The following is a 12989-nucleotide window of genomic DNA, read 5'->3' on the forward strand; positions in this document are numbered from 1 at the left end:
TATTTCAATTCTTCGTTAGCAAACCTCAAAAACTCCACCATCAATCCCAGTGGTCCTTCCGATGTTGACGTGCAAATATTTTTATAACTATTGTAGATTCTGCATACAAGTTCTCGCATCTTGATTTCGCCTCTGTACACCGGTCCTAGGAATATTTCCTTTTGGAGGAAAGAACGTGAAAAAGAGAAAGGGTTTTCCCACTCAATAGATTGCCAAGGATGTGCGGATTCTTCGCTTTGGGCTGTATAGAGGGAGAGAGTGACCCCGCCGGGTTCCAGTCTGGTTGTACAGTGGAAAGCTTAGCTGTGCTGTGTGCTTGGATACCTCTGTCAAGGTAATGTTTATAGTTCCCGAGTAGGATGAAAATTCTATATTGTTAGGTCACAAGGTTGATTTTATGAAAGTTCAAAAAATATATTATTTCCATTTCAATTTATTAATGTTTCATAGTTTGTTTCGCTATTATTTTCCTGTGTGTTGTTTACATGTTGGCAGATGCATCGTACAAAGCATTTCTCTGGTATTCATCTGTACATGTTCATCGTTTTGATAGATTGTTTTTCAATTATTTTCTTTTCTGTACCTCTTGTTTGCTTTGGTGCATTTGTTTGATTCTCTATTAGCTGTTGATCTTGTTTCAATGATATTTTCCTGTCTCTTGTTTACACGTTGGCAGATGCGCAGTTTAGAGCGTTTCTCTGCTATTCAGCGTTAGCTCCGTGCATGTTTCTCGTTTTGAAAGATTCTTTTTCAATTATTTATCCTTTGTGTACCTCTTGTTTATGTGATGGGTTTTGGTTCTCTACTAACTGTTGATCGTGTTTCTCATTATTTCCTTGCGTGTGTGCTATTGTTTATGTGTGGATGGTGTGCTGTTCAAAGGTTTCTCTGCTATTCATCCGTGAATGTTTCTCGTTTTGATAGATTGTTTTTCAAATATTTTCCTGCATGTGTCTGTTGTTTACATCTTGGATTGTGCATTGTTTTGGCTCTCTATTAATGCTAGCTGTTGATCGTTTTCTTTCTCATGATTTCCGTATGTCTATGCTGTTTACTTAATAAGAAATTGATTAATCGTGTAATGTCGGAATAATCTTCCCTATTGCGCTCGAAAACGTTCATAACTGTGACAAAACAGGTGTACGCCTCCCGTCTTCAACAAATCAGGGCAGGTATTATTAGAGCTGGTTGTTGACTAGGAGAGCGCTATGCGGTGAAGTTCATTTTTTAAATATATTTTCTGTGTTGGATTCATAAAACAAAGTAAGTTTTGTAGTGTCCCTTAACATGAAAATTGTATGGGATTCGACTAGATTAAGTCACGAGGATGATTTTATGGTAGTTAAAATGATAGATTATTATCCTCCTTTGTTGTTTTGATTAACCAATGTAGTGTTATAGATCTTATTTCGTTTTGTGTTCATGTCATTTGTGTCCCATGGTCTTTCAGGTTCTCTGCTGTTCACATACAACTATCGGAACTTCTCTCTATTGAACTGATGGTTCTCACGTATAGGAATATTAGACTTTTTCTAATATAATTTGTAATTTTGTTTGTAATCATATTGATTAAGAATATCATCTTCGATTAAATGTGGTGACCGTTTCTCGTTTTGATATGGCATTGTGTAGCTATTACTTCCCTACATTTTGGAGGATTGGTTCTATATTAATGCTATGTGTTGATCGTGTTGATTCGAATTATTTCTTTATGTCTGCGCTATTCACTTCATAAGCAACTTATTATTTTTGTCATGTTGGAATATTAAACTAGTAACCAATGTGATGAATGTTGATTTTATGTTTTCTTTCAGAATCAGATGGCTAGGTATAGTGAATAAAATATGTATATTCTTTTCATGTACTGTCTTGCATTTTGTTTCTTCTGTTTCAGGTCGTGAAGATTTTCGGCTCAGTTTTTCTCCTTCACCTGATTGGCATCACAATTGGCGTTACAATTCCCAGCAGTAATGGCTTTAATAAATATATTTTCACTTGTACTTTTGTGTATGGCTTCTTTTGCATGCAAACAGCCTACGGCACACCTGTTGTAGCTGGTAAAAAATACGAATGAAGTCGCCCCAGGCGGAAAAACGACGAAAGAAGTCTGCTCAGGCTGAAAAATGTGAGACTTTTCATAATAAAACTTGTAATTTTGATTGTAATCATACTGATTAAAAATATCTTCTCTGATTAAATGTGCTATCCCTTCTGCTTAATTGAAAACGTGTGATTACCACTAACAAAAAATATTGTGTATGATGTGTGATACCTCTTCAATGCTATTGCATCATGCCTGTAATAAGTATAATATTTGTTACATGTATTTTATTGTCTTTGTTCTGCTTCAGTTTTTTTGCCAGGTTTTTCTCCTTCACATAGAGTCATAATGTAATTCCTGACACTAATGACTTTAATAAATATATTTTCACTTGTACTTTTGTGTATGGCTATCCTTTGCATGTAAACAGTCTACTGCACACCTGCTCTAGCTGCAAAAAATTGCGATTGAATTCGGCACAGATTCAAAAATGACGGAAGATGTCAGGCCAGGATGAAAAATGTGAGCGGGTAAGCGCGCACGCAGCCCTCCTGCGCCGCTTGCTGCGTACACGAAAAAATCGCGAAAAAAAGTCGGCGCGACCGTAGCGTTACCCTGGTGGCCATGTTGTAGTTTCTCATGCGGTCTCCTACGACATGACCATATACTACTATCGCCGTCCGGCGCGAATACGGCGTCTCTAATCAACTTGCACTCTGCTTGTTTATTTCGATCCACAGTTTCAAAACTCAACATCAATGGACACACTTCGAAACTATCGGAGCCGCCAACCCAAAACAAAACTATGATAACCTCGTCGTAATTGACTGCTGCCATCTTATCACTTTTCAGGTACATGGGATTCAGGCACATCTGCGCAGATGACACCCGCGACGTTTTCCACACGGCAAGATGAGCAATCAGTATCCTTAGAAGAATCGCCTGGGACTGAGAACATCAGGACTGCGATGCACCTTGCCATTGACAGCAGAGATGTCGGGCGAGTGCGAGAGTGCCTGCAAGCAGAACCGCAACTGAAAGTCTGGCTCCATCCAGTCGAGAAAGAGTCAGCTCTGAACCGAGCAGTGAAGCAAAAAGCATTCAGATTGTATGTCCTTTTGGTGTCAGAGAAATGTATATTCAAGGACAGTGAAGAAAGCGAGTCTCTCTTACTCCTGAATCCACTTGAAAAGTCCGAACTTGTACGACAAGTAAAATTTGGAAGCGAATACAAAGGATCTCACCTCAGTGCCCTCAAGAGCAGATCGAGGAGCCTAGCCGTTTTTGACGGATTTGACAAATTTCTGGATAACTTGTATGATGCTCTCGACAGCAGCGATTTACTCAAGCCTGTTTTGAAAGTAGCTTCATTGGCCCCTTATTTGAGAGTACGCTTCGACTTTAAGCAAGAGCACATCCCGTGCATGGTGGGCGGCAGTAGAACTGGCTATGGCTTAACTCATCCAGAAAAACAAGTCATCTTTATCGGAGCCAAGGTACTTCAACTGGAACCGTCACACGCCTCACAAAGTCGCACGAAGGAAGTCGCAGGGACACTAATTCACCAACTGTGTCATTTGGCTGTTGATCTTGTATACAGAAATGAAGGAAAGCCGTACCGAAGCACGGATGCAATGAGCAGAGACTGGTACGCAGACATCGTTAACGATGTCAGAGGTAGAAAGGACGAGTTACATAAAATGTTAAAATCTGCACTTCATTGGAATGACGAACTAATCGAAAGCGAACTAATAGTTCGAATACCCCATGTTCTTGCTCTTTGTCCTGCTGAAGGCAACACTATTCTGGAGCAGCAAGTCCCGAGGCTCTACCAATTCTTCAAAAGGCACGTCGTCGAAGATATGAAACAGTGCATACGGAACGGCTGCTCCATAAGTGACATTGAGATCATCAAGGAGGAAAATACAAGATTAGGGAAGACGTCCTCGACAGAAGAACTTGGGATAGAATTTGTGACACGGCTTGATGAGTCGATTCTAAAACGTGAGCCACTTGTTGTCCTCGTAGCATCAAATATAGCATTTCTCGAAGTTATGGTCAATGACCTCTTAAAATCTGCAACAGGTTCGTACCTGTTTCTCGAGGCATCCCGTTGGGGGAAGAGAACGGAGGATGTACTAATCAAGAATAAGTGCAGGTTTTTGCTTGTATCGTGTGACGGCAAAAGTGACCTCAAGGAGATTCTCGAACTCTGCAAACAGCTGTTTTGCGTCACGGGCACGAAAATAGTTCTGATGACGTCAGAGGGCAACCTGGAGCACTGCCTCCAGGAAGTTGAAAATACATCACTACATCACAGCGAACTTTACATTGATGTCATACACAGCGCTGCTTTTGTGAACCTGACACCCAAGTGCAAGAGCGATATTATCCGGAAATCGTGTATCGCTCTTCAGTCTCACGCGGAACAGACATTTATTCCAGACATTCTGGATGTCGATAGGTTCCTGAAAATTTCTCGGGAGGACACGTTTCTGACGCTGTGCAGAGAAAGAGTCTTATTTCTTGGACCACGATTGAAACAACTTGGGGAAAACATAAGCGGGTGCTACATTGAACAAAAGTGTGGAAGGTCCGTCGAGGTTGATCTGTGCAAGATCGGGGGTCGTGCTGAGGACTGCGCTTTCGCTTTCTTTGACTGTTCCGAGGAAACGCTCCATTCATTCCTACCTGCTGGTCTTACTGCGAAGCGAATAAGTGACTTGGAAAAGTTCGAGCGAATTGTCATTCTGGAGAGTGACAGAGACTACGAGCTCCTTGTTCAGAGGGAACACTACACGAGTAGGACAGTACACCTCCTGGAATTCCATGAGCGACGTTTCATATGGAAAAAGTCAAACGGTGCTGTGAGTCACCTTCCCACAATTGGGGAAGAAATTTACCCCGGGAATTCTCTGCTGAAAACGAGCGAGAGAGTCGTCGTTGTCTCGGGAGACCCAGGAACGGGGAAAACCATCCTGGCAACGCGACTCTGCAGAGAAATCAAGAAAGCAGACAAGAAAGCGTGGGTGCTTTACATTAGTGATTACCCGAAGATTGAAGACGCTACGAGAATGTTCCACGAAGAAAGTGGCGGCATCAATTTCGAACAGTTCGCGAAGTTGTGTCGCGTGAAGACAAGTGGAGAAGAGTTTAAACTGTTTCAACAAAGTGTCACAAAAGGAAGTCCGTTTCACGTCTGGGTCATTTTCGACGCGCTCGACGAAATTCAGGAGACCAGTCAGAAAATCATCCTTAAGTTCGCGAAGCTCTTGGCTCAAGCAAAACTAACTAAGGTGTTCATTTTCATGCGCACTACATGCAGAAATGAAACTGAAGATGAAATGCACTCGGTGGCTTACCGCATGATTCCGTTCTCCAACGAAGATCAAGCTCAATTTCAGCAGAAAAATCAGAAACATGCTCATCAAATACCGTCATCTGTGCCTAACACTAAGATCGACGAGAAAGCATCAAGAAGGCACCAGGCAGTGCCAACCACCGACCTGCTACCCATGGCCATTAAGCCCCTTCACGTAAAGAGTCTCAATGAAACAGCGCAAGAGTGGACAGGGCACGTAGGTAAATATAAAACCGTCAAATATGGTGAAAGGGCAGCATATTCTTCCACGTGGAGTAAGTACCACATGTTATTATACTTGAAGCATACAGTGAACCCTGGTTAATAGGACCCATGATAGTCTGATACACGCGCTTTACGATCATACTCCTGGGGAACGCAGTGGAATGTAAAGAAATATCTGCAAATCACTCCACCTCGTTCATATGACAATGCCGGCTGACAACCAAAATTTTCTGGAACGACCATGGTCATAATAACAAGTTGAAGTCAATCAAGGAAGTCCCAACTTTCGTATTGCGTTCCACTTATTCGGTAGCACTATTCCCGTGACGAATTTGGGACCAATATCATTAGGACGTGAAGACCATGACAGGTAAAAGCCACATCTTCAGCACTGCTTTCCTCAGTATTATATAAAAGTAGTGCGGATTGTTAGAGCTTCTGCAGCAATACTGTTTCGCGCGTGCCATATGCAATCGCTTTTGCCAACTTTGCAAGTGTCCACAACAGCGTAACTCACATGTGCGTGCGAAGGTACGCGTACGCCTGCACAGCGATCAGCAGACATATACATTTAAACGCTCAGAAAAAGCCGTTGTCCGCAGCGAAATACGTCGCGTCTAAGCAACATGCCCTCTACTTCCAAGTAGTTTGAGCCCTTTGGTTCAACATAACGCTGTACGAACTTATGTGCCTTAGCCGGACAGAAACAAAGGCGTTGTAAACTTGTTGTAACTGATTGCTGTCGTCCAATCACTTCTCAGGTACATCCTGTTCAGACACACCTACATCGCCAACGCAAGATGTCCTACCAGCACGGGTAGAAGAATCTGCGGAGACTGAGAACATCAGGGCCCAGATGCATCGTGCTATAGACGACAGAAACATCAAACAAGTGCGAAGGTGCCTGCGAGAAGAGCCACGTCTAAAGATGTGGCTCCATCCTCTTAAAAAAGAGTCAGCTTTGCATCGAGCTGTTAAGAAAAACGCGTTCATGGTATACGGCGTTCTGATGTCACGGAAATGTGACTTCATGGATGAGGCCGAACGCGATTGCCTCGAACACTTGAATACTCTCCAAAAGTCCGAAGTTGAGCGTCAAGAATCGTTTTTCGTCAAACACGAAACACATTACATCTCTGTCCTCAAGTGTAGCTCCACGAGCGCCGCTGAGTGTGCAAGATTTGAACAAATTTTGGATAATTTGTATGGTGCTCTCGACAGCAACGATTTACTCAAGCCTATTTTGAAAGTCGCTTCGATGGCACCTTATTTGAGCATTCGCTTCGACTTTGAGCGAAAGCACACCCAGTGCATGGCGGGCGGCAGCAGAAGTGAGTATGGCTTGACTCACTCAGAAAAGCGAAATATCGTTATCGGAGCGATGGGACTTGAGGACGAACAAACAGACGCCACGAAACGTCGCACCAGGGATGTCGAAGAGAGTCTCGCCCACGAGTTGTGCCATCTGGCTCTTTCTCTGGTATACGGAAATGAAGGAAAGCCGTACTGGAGCACGGATGCACGCAGGAGAGATTTTTACGCCGACATTATCAAGGACGTTAGAGGTAGAAAGGACGTCCTTGAAGGATTCTTACAACTGGCATCTCCTGGGAATGACGAAAAAGAACTGATTGTTCAAATACCGCGCATTCTTGCTCGGTATCCTGAGGATAGCAGCACAGTTCTGGAGGAAAATGTGCAGGGTCTCAACCAGTTCTTCAAAGACTACGTCGTCGAGGACATGATAGAGTACATTCAAGACAGCTGTCCAGGGAAGGATATCGAAATGATAAGGCAAGAAAATGCCATACTGGGGAGGGCGTTCCGGACAGAAGATCTCGGAATAGAATTTCAGGCACCGCTTGATCACTGTGTTCTTCGACATGGTCCACTTCTTGTCCTGACAGCATCAAATTTAACATTGCTTGAAGTGATGGTGAACGACCTCGTAAGATCTGAACGAGTTTCTTACTTATTTCTTGAAGCATCGCAGTGGCTGCAGAGAACGATTAAAGTCCTACAGAAAAACCGGTGCAACTTTTTGATCGTATCGTGTGAACGCAAAAGTAACGTTGGAGTGATTCTCGAATTCTGGAAAGAACTGCATGATGTCACCGGCATGAAGATAATTCTGCTGACGTCAAACGACAATCTGGAGCACTGTCGCCAAGAAATTAGCGAGAGCCCACTCTGTGACATGGAAATTTACGTAAACACCATACACAGTGCCACTGTTCAGAACGTCACGTCCAAGTGCAAGATTGAAATTATCAAGAATGCAAGGATCGACCTTCAGTCTCCAGACGGGCGGTCATTCCTTGAAGACATCCTGGACATCGACAGCTTTCTGGAAATTTGCGAAGAAGACACTTTTGTGAAATTGTGCAGCAAAGAGATTTTATATTTTGGACCACAGCTGAAAAAACTTGAAAAAAATGTAAGCTACTGCTATATTGAACGAAGATGCGGGAGGTCCGTCGAAGTTGATATGCTGAAGATCAAAGAGTGTTCTAAGGACGACGCTTTGGCTTTCCTTGGTTGTTCGGAGAAAACCGTTCAGGCGTTTCTACCCACAGGCATTAATGTCACTCGAGTGAGTGACTTGGACAGGTTCGAGCAAAATGTCATTCTGGAGAGAGAGAGTGACTACGAGCTTCTGGTTCAGACGGGTCACTACACAGGGAAGACAGTCCACCTCCTCGAGTTCCTAAAAGGACACTTCATGTGGAGAAAATCAAATGGCGCTGTAAGTCATCTTCCCAGGATCGGGCAAGAAATTTACACCGTACGCTCCCTGCATACAATCAATGAGAAAGTTATCGTTGTTTCTGGGCACCCTGGAATGGGAAAAACCGTGCTGGCGACGCGACTTTGTACAGAGATCAAAAACGCAGACAAGAATGCATGGGTACTTTACGTCAGTGAGTACCCGAAGCGCCAAGAAGCGATGAAATTGCTTAATCGACAAACTGGAAGTATCAACTTCAAGCAGTTCGCGAAGTTGTGTCGCGTGGCGACAAGGGGAGAAGAGTTTGAACTGTTTCAACAAAGTGTCAGTAAGGGAAGTCCGTTTCACGTCTCGGTCATCTTTGACGCCTTTGACAAAATTCAGGATACCAGTTTGAAGTTCATCCTTCAGTTTACTAAGGCTTTGGCACAAGCACACCTACCTAAGATATTGATGTTCACACGCGATATATATAGGTATCTGATTGAAGATGAAATGAACGTGGTGTCTTTCCACCTGATTCCCTTCTCCGAAGAAGATCAAGCAGAATTTCTGGGAAAATATGAGAAACACGTTGGTGAAATACCTTCATCTCTACCGAATGCCAAGAGCGATGAGAAGCAAATCCAAAACATTCCTCGTCACGTCAAGGAAGAAGAAAGCCCTCTTCTAGGCTCTCTCCGGGGTAACCCTCTTTTTCTTCGCATATTGGCAGAGGTGGAGCGAGGAAAAACTTGTGGACGTGATTACAGCTACGAAAATTGCTTCAGATGTTTATCCGTGTTCACGTCGTACGTTGAGTACCTGCTGTGTCACAAACAAGAAAATAAGGGGTACAGAAGGGGAACCGAGAACGAAAATGATGACGCTAGGTTGAAGTCAATATTTTACAAATACCTCGGTCTTCTAGCACTGAAAACAGTTCTCTCCAGGGATGTCCTCGAGGAACTCCTCAGCGAAAGTGAATCCTACTACCTCCAAGGCAGCAGGCCACTAGCCATGGTGGTCAAGGAGAACAGTGTAAGGTGCGGTCTTACACAGAGACTGGGGAGTGACGACTTTCGTTTTGTGCACCACAGCTACGCCGAGTTCTTCGCGGCATACCTGCTCGCCGAGAAGGTAAAAAAGGCAAATGACACCGGTGATGTGAATGTACTACGTATCGTTTCCAGCTTGTACGGAGAATCTAGATACTCGGGCATGTTGACCTTCTTTGATGGAATCGCAGCGAAGCAACACGCGTTACATAGCAGCATAATGAATAACGACATTGAAAGTGCTAAAAAGGCTGCTGAACAGGGTCGCTCCCTAGACGGTCTCGAAAGGACGCCGCTGCACGTCGCTGCGCTGCACGCTGATCCGTGTATCTTAGGCTGGCTTACCGTTAACCGATCCCTAACACAGAGAGATATGATAGGTATGACACCTCTCATGTACGTTGACAAGATTCGCTCCTGGGCAAGATTGGACGTTTTCTGTACGCGCAGTGGTGGTTTTGCTGTTGACTGGTTTCACCAACTGCCGACAGCATTCGAGAACATTACGACTGAGCGACATTTTAATCGTTCAATTTTGTACAACGTCATTTACAAGCGGCGTAAGGGGCTATTGTCTGTGCTGCTCAGAGAGTTTTGCAAAAACAAGATGTCTTCCCGTGAGATCTGCCCTGAGGGTGCACCACAATACTTCAGGGAACGCGTCAACCCCGATGAACACGGCAATTATATCCCTGTGGACATTGATCGTATTAAGGACGACAACCAGTGTACGCCTTTACAAATGAGTGTCATTTTTGGTGAACTCGATATTGTCCAGATGCTTCTGCCTTATTCGTCCTTACGCGTACGTAACAAGTTTGGTATGACGCCGCCTCAGACATGTGCTTTCTTCGGCCGTACAGACATTCTAAGGCTTCTGCTTCCTTTAGCATCCTTCCAGGACTGGTACAGTTCAGAAAACGCGCTTGAAGGGATCGAATGCCACACTATCAACATGGTTCTTCCCGGTACTGTAGACTTCCTACTTCCACATTTCTTGACCGGATCGCCTATTAAAGAGCAGTTGTTACGTAGCAGCCTCGTTGGGGGACACATTGAAGTGACGAGAGCTGTTCTTCCTCACACTGACGACCGTATCAATCGAGGTATAACGGCTCTACAAGCAGGCGTGCTCTCCGGTTACTTGGACGCGGTGAGACTAATGCTGTCTCACACCGATGTTCATGGAGAGAACAAACTTGGCGTCACTCCACTTCTCATGGACGTTGACGACAGTTGTTGTTCACTGAATAAAAGTCGGCCGTACAGGGATCGGCAATCGGAGGACTTAGAAGACGGAAAGGGGAGTAAGACTGGTACTGCCATTGCGAAACTCCTCATTCTCCGTTCGGACATCGTCTCTCTTGGCATCGACGCAAAAACAGCTCTGCGGATTGGCATGAACTGTGGGAATCCCGTCGCCACTTTCAAGCTGCTACTTCCTCATCTATCACACACCTCTCGTACTACAAGACAAGAAATCACGGCCCATCATCCATTAAAGGTTGGAGAGCAGGATATCCTAAAGTACCTCATTTCTTACACCCCGATTAACACACTGGATGAAGGCGGATGTATACCACTAGCTTCCTGCATCCACAATAGGTACTTGACCGCCGCGAAACTTCTCCTTCCTCTTACAGACGTCCACAATCAAAGCCAATCTTTGTTCGAGAGTATCATCGGAGGCGAGTGTCACGTCGTGGAGATGCTTCTCCCCCACTCCTTCGAACGTAGCTGCAACACCGCGTTGCTAGCTGCCGTTCATCTGGGAGACACGGAAAAAATGAAATTACTTGTTCCCCATGCTGAAGTGAACGGCCTTGCAATGACGCCAATGATGGCATCGCGTAGAACGGTGAACCGACGTGACTGGCCGTCGACGCTCCTGGTGCTACTCCATCTCCCTTACCTTCTGCCTTATCTGAACACACGGGACTGCGACATCAGCCACAACGGACCATTATTGTTGAGTGCCTGCAAAACTTCGAAAGAAAAAGAAGAGGAAGAAGGTGAAGATGAAGATAAAAACGAAGGCGAGGAAGAAGTAGTAGAAGAAGGTGATGTACAGAATGGGGAAATGTGCGTTCCAGATGCCAAAATACTAAAGCTACTTGTTCTCCACTCGAACTTCCGTATTGTGGATGCGGATCGGGCTCTGCAACTCGACGGCAGCATTCAAAACATTCACACGATGAAGTTGCTACAACCGCATTCAAACATCCAGAAGTGGACAAGAATCAGTGACAATGTGAATCAGGTTCAGGAAGAGACTGCGGACACACTGCGTTGCGTATTGCCGTAATGCTTCGAACATACATGCATGTTTATTAAAATACGTAGGCCACACCGGCAGCACAACAGGATAAAACATGACTTAAAATATATAGTAAGTGTTAACGATTCGGGGCCTATTCAGGCCTCATCTGAGGAGAAACAACTGTGGTAGTTCACACATTGGCATTGACTTCTATCCGCCACTCAGAAATAAAGCATAAATCCATGCTCAGGGCAAATGCCTTCGTTTTTTTTCCCCTACGTATGTGAAAGGCGTGGTATACAAAATAAACCTCTCTGTGGCGAAGCTGTATAGACTATTCAAAATGTGCATTACACAGGTACCAGTGCTTGTCCTCGTCGCGTGATAACCTTGGGGTGTACCCCAGAAGGATTTGCAACGAACATTATTTACACATTCCACTGTATTCATGATTAAAAGCGTTAAAACCCCAGTGCCGTGGAGCTAAAAAGACAGACACAAACACATGCACATTCCACTGTATACTTGCAATATCTGACTACAAGTCATTACATTGCTTCTGAAACATGCTTCCTGAGCAGAAACAAGGGCATAAAACTTTCGTAACTGTCAATGCATGCACATATGGCTAAAGTATGACCAGTATAACCGCTCAATAATCTGTGACTTCACACTACAACATTTCTTCACCACATAGGGCTATGCTGAACAGCGTCACAACTGAAAGAGGGTTTGAAACCACGCTAAATGTCACCTCATTATTTCTTTAAAACAAATAAAAGCGTCACGTGCGCATTATCGGATTTTATCCGAAAGCAAAAGACACCTGGGTTACTATAGTTTTTCTTGGTAGACGTCCTTAGGTTCAGAATGAACTGCGGCGTGACACGGATCTAATCTCCGTGCTCCCCCCAACGTCGGACATGTTGGATGTAAGGGTTATTGTCTCGATGGGGTCATTCCGGCAACCGGACATGCGTACTGAAGAATTTGTCCGCAGGGATCTGCTTTGACCCCTGGCCTTGCGCGCAACATACTGGGCACACCTATCGTCACCGTGTAGAAGTATATATGGCCACCAGCAGCTCCATGTAAAAAGTCCGATGCAGACTGAAATAATACCTGAAAAAAAAGTGTACACATTCAGTAAGCATATGTATGCATCGAAAGGAAAGCGCTCGAATACGCACATTACATATGAGTGACTCATGGTGGCCTCGGTCGGCACAGCGCCTCGAATTCATATTTGATAATAACTTTTACTGCCATTTTCTGATAGCTGGGACTTGTGGCAAATTTATTCCCTACCTCGAATCATTCGCACAATAATATACGCT

General features: G+C 44.4%; 1 protein-coding gene across 8 annotated transcripts in view; it reads left to right on the top strand.

Moving 5' to 3' along the window:
- The window catches only part of LOC135373027 (uncharacterized), an 81216-nt gene extending 69092 nt beyond the window's left edge, over window positions 1-12124 (top strand). For all 8 annotated transcript variants that reach the window (XM_064606340.1, XM_064606344.1, XM_064606343.1 and 5 more), the window contains 2 exons: window positions 2894-5623; window positions 6389-12124. In XM_064606340.1, the coding sequence (XP_064462410.1) occupies window positions 2894-5623; window positions 6389-11697 (8039 nt within the window). In that variant the 3' untranslated portion in view covers window positions 11698-12124. The remainder of the gene's footprint in view (window positions 1-2893; window positions 5624-6388) is intronic.
- Window positions 12125-12989: the final 865 nt, after the last annotated feature.

The sequence above is a fragment of the Ornithodoros turicata genome, unplaced genomic scaffold (genome assembly GCF_037126465.1).
Source record: "Ornithodoros turicata isolate Travis unplaced genomic scaffold, ASM3712646v1 Chromosome183, whole genome shotgun sequence".
NCBI lineage: Eukaryota > Metazoa > Arthropoda > Arachnida > Ixodida > Argasidae > Ornithodoros > Ornithodoros turicata.